Raw genomic sequence first — 3,410 nt, forward strand, 5'->3', positions numbered from 1 at the left:
CAACTGCTAGATCCTTGGACTTCCATCCACAGCTGCTGCTGCCCATTTTGGGGGAGTTGGATTACAGACTGTAAGTCATCGACAAATTTTCTAACTATATAGAGTCTGCCCATACATTCTCTGACTCTAGAGAACCCAAGATAATACACAGGGGATCCATATTTCATAGAGATTTGCCTGCCTCTGCCTCACAAGTTCTAGGATTAAAGGCTCTGGCCTTCTGGTTCATGAAATATGTGAGAAATAGGACTTATCAAAACTTAGCCTGAAATAATGTCTCCTAAATGCTTCACCAGGTTAATTCCGACTGAATATCTAGCAGGATGAGCACCTACAACCCTCCCACACTCCAGAAGCTGGCACTGGATGGGCTGCTGAGGAAAGATGCCATAAACTCCTCCGATCTGGACTACTTGCCCACAGTGCTTTTCCCACCACTCTTCCTAGAGGCTTTCAATGGCAGACACACAGATATTGAAGGCAATGGTGGCAGCCTGGCCCTTTCCCTGCCTCTCTGTGGGGGCCCTGATGAAAACCCCTGATGTGGAGGTCTTGCAAGCTGTGCTGGATGGCATAGATATACTGCAGACACAGAATGCTAGTCCCAGGTAAGCAAGGCCCAAGGAGACTAGAAGGGGAATCATAGGGATAGTGGTAAGACACACATTAGGGCAGGAAGAATGGGGGAAACAGCACAGGGGATAATGATGCCATTGACATGGGGATATGTGGAAATACTATTCAATTTGAAAGCAGATCTAAATGATATTCATAGGTCAGGACAGCTCAGGGTACAAGGAGCCATGTTAGGATGAGCCTTTCTGTGCCTTTCCTACAGGCACTAGATAGGGAAGAGTCACAAGTCAAGAGGGTCATGTCTCCAGATGCATCTCATGCAGTTTCCTTGCCTGCCTGGTGTGACGTACTGTGATGGAGTTGATCTTAGACATGTGGGATCCTGGCTAACTCCATGTTGGTTCATTTTACATTATGAAACTTTGCCTTTATCTTTCACAGAAGCAGGAAGCTTCAAGTCCTGGACTTGAGAGATGTGCACCAGGATTTTTGGGATGTATGGGCTGGAAGAAAGGATGAAGTCTGCTCAGCAAAGACTGGGAATGAGAAACAAGTTGCAAAGCACATTCCTAGATGTGCACTGAGGCAGCATTTGAAGGTGGTCACTGACCTGAGCCTTGGCTTCTGTCTGCAACAACATCAAACATGCTTACTACAATGGGCCCAGCAGAGAAAACACTCTTTGAGGCTATGCTGTCTGAAGATGAAGATTTGTCACTTCCCAGTGGAGATTATCAGGGAGATCTTGAATATTTTTCAGCCAAACTATATGGAGGAATTGGAAATATACACAAAGCAGGTCCTATCCTTTCTAGGTTGCTTTGCACCTTGCTTTGGCCAGATGAGAAATCTTTGCAAATTCCATCTAAGGGAAATAAGATTGAGGATCTCACTTAGTGGTGTGCTTCATTTTGCAGATGTAAAGAACTGTGCTGCCAAACTCCTTTCTCAGTCCTCCAAACTCAACTATCTCCAACACCTCTCCATGAATGGTGGCTACTTTTCCAGTGACAACATGAAACAGTTGTTCAGGTACAGAAGGATAGTGATCTGTTTCTTTTATAGCAACAACCTTTCCCTTTACTCCAGTCATTAGTGAGCATCTTAGGTGTGACAGTCATAGAGGATGTTACCGTGATGCACTTATTACACTATCAATGTGTGGATTGTTTCCTTCTTAATGGAGCACACATGATTCGGTCCCTACTCATGTGGAATAGTATGGGCTGGGGTAGGGGATATTGAGAAAGCTGTCTTGTACGCATGTCCATTGTGTGGGTCAGATGCTGTAAGTGTGCTTTTCATATTACCCTTTGGGATACAGGCAAAACTGATTCAAGGTAACAGGACAGAGCAGAAGGGCCAGATATGTGGAGGCTCCACAACTACAGTCTGCAAAGATATGTGAGAACAGGAACCAGTTTGTTCCTCTATTGGAGTCAGTCAGCCTCTACTTCTCCATAAAGATTTGAACACAAGTTTTGACTAAGTAGACGGGAAATCTGTGACACTGTGGTGGGGGTCATCAGTGTCAAGGGTGAAACACTGTGATCAGGGATAAAGACTGTGGAGATTGCCGGGACATGGATAAAGTCTGCAGGACATAGGCCATGATATTGCCAGAACCCTTCTGTGCTAGTTCTTTCTAGGTGTGCTCTCCTAGTGTGATGGTACAAACTCTAGTTCTCTGACAGAGTGAGGAAGGGTTGTTACAGACATGCGGTCTGATCCCACCCTACCTGAATGTAATATGCTTCAGTAAACAATGCTATGAGGAGACACCATCATGCTGTTTCCCCAGGGTGGACCTTCAACATAAGCATAGATTGACTCCACATATGTGGATTCTCTGTGTCAGTATCAATCTTACTCGTGTCCTCCTGCACCATGAATCAGAACAATTTTCTTGTTCTTTCTCTAGATGCCTGAAGAGCCCCTTGGAGTCCTTGTCTATGATTATCTGCCAACTCTCCAAGTCAGACTTGAAGCACACGTCAGAGTGTTAGAGGCTGTGTCAACTGAAACACCTGCACTTTGATGGTGTAGTGTTTCCCAAGTCCTGTTCCAAGAGTCTCTGAATTCTCCTAGAGAATGTTTCTGAAACTCTGCAGACCCTGCAGTTAGAGAACTGCAGGATGAATGACTCTCAGCTCAAAATCCTTTTGCCTGCTCTGGGCCAGTGCTCACAGCTCACCTCTGTCAATTTCTATGAGAATGCCGTCTCCACTGCTGTAATGAAGGAGCTTCTGCAATGCATGGACAATTATTTATAAGGAGAGGAGTCTTCTGATGAGAAAGGACTAAATTCCATCCCAGAGAACAACAAGACAGGCCAGTGGGTGGCCCCTAGAAATTGGGCTCCTCATGTCCTTGATTGCAACAGACCCATGAGACTCTCTGATCAGACAAAACACGTGATGTGGGCCAAAAACCTGTTGATGTCTCAGTGTTGTAAGAGATGAGGGATGACAGCTAACTGATGACAAACTAATTGTATGAGATAAAATGGTTTTGCATAGAAATAAAAGAAGAAATTAGAGACTTTCTAGAGTTCAATGGAAATGAATATGCAACATGCACAATATCACGGAACATAAAGAACATGAAAGTGGAGCTAAGAAGAAAGTTCACAGTACAAAATGCCTACATGAAAAAAAAAACAAGCTTTCATGCTGGTAAATTAACAGCACGATTCAAAGGCTACAACAGAAAGAAGTGAGGAAGCAATGAAAACAGGGAAGAGAAATCAAGAAATTATCGCTATGGAGCTGAAACCAGCAAAATAGAAATAGAAGAAGAAGAATGAATGAAACATGGAGCTGGTCTTTTGAGCC

At 44.2% G+C, this 3,410-nt stretch overlaps 1 protein-coding gene across 1 annotated transcript; it reads left to right on the forward strand.

Annotated features, from left to right (window-relative positions):
* The first annotated feature begins 312 nt into the window (after positions 1 to 312).
* LOC127666713 (PRAME family member 18-like) lies at positions 313 to 1,325 on the forward strand. The gene is given in 4 exon segments (XM_052159657.1): positions 313 to 475; positions 477 to 608; positions 1,021 to 1,174; positions 1,302 to 1,325. Coding segments are annotated over 4 exon segments (462 nt in total). The 5' UTR covers positions 313 to 323.
* Positions 1,326 to 3,410: the final 2,085 nt, after the last annotated feature.

This window comes from Apodemus sylvaticus, chromosome 16 (genome assembly GCF_947179515.1).
Source record: "Apodemus sylvaticus chromosome 16, mApoSyl1.1, whole genome shotgun sequence".
NCBI lineage: Eukaryota > Metazoa > Chordata > Mammalia > Rodentia > Muridae > Apodemus > Apodemus sylvaticus.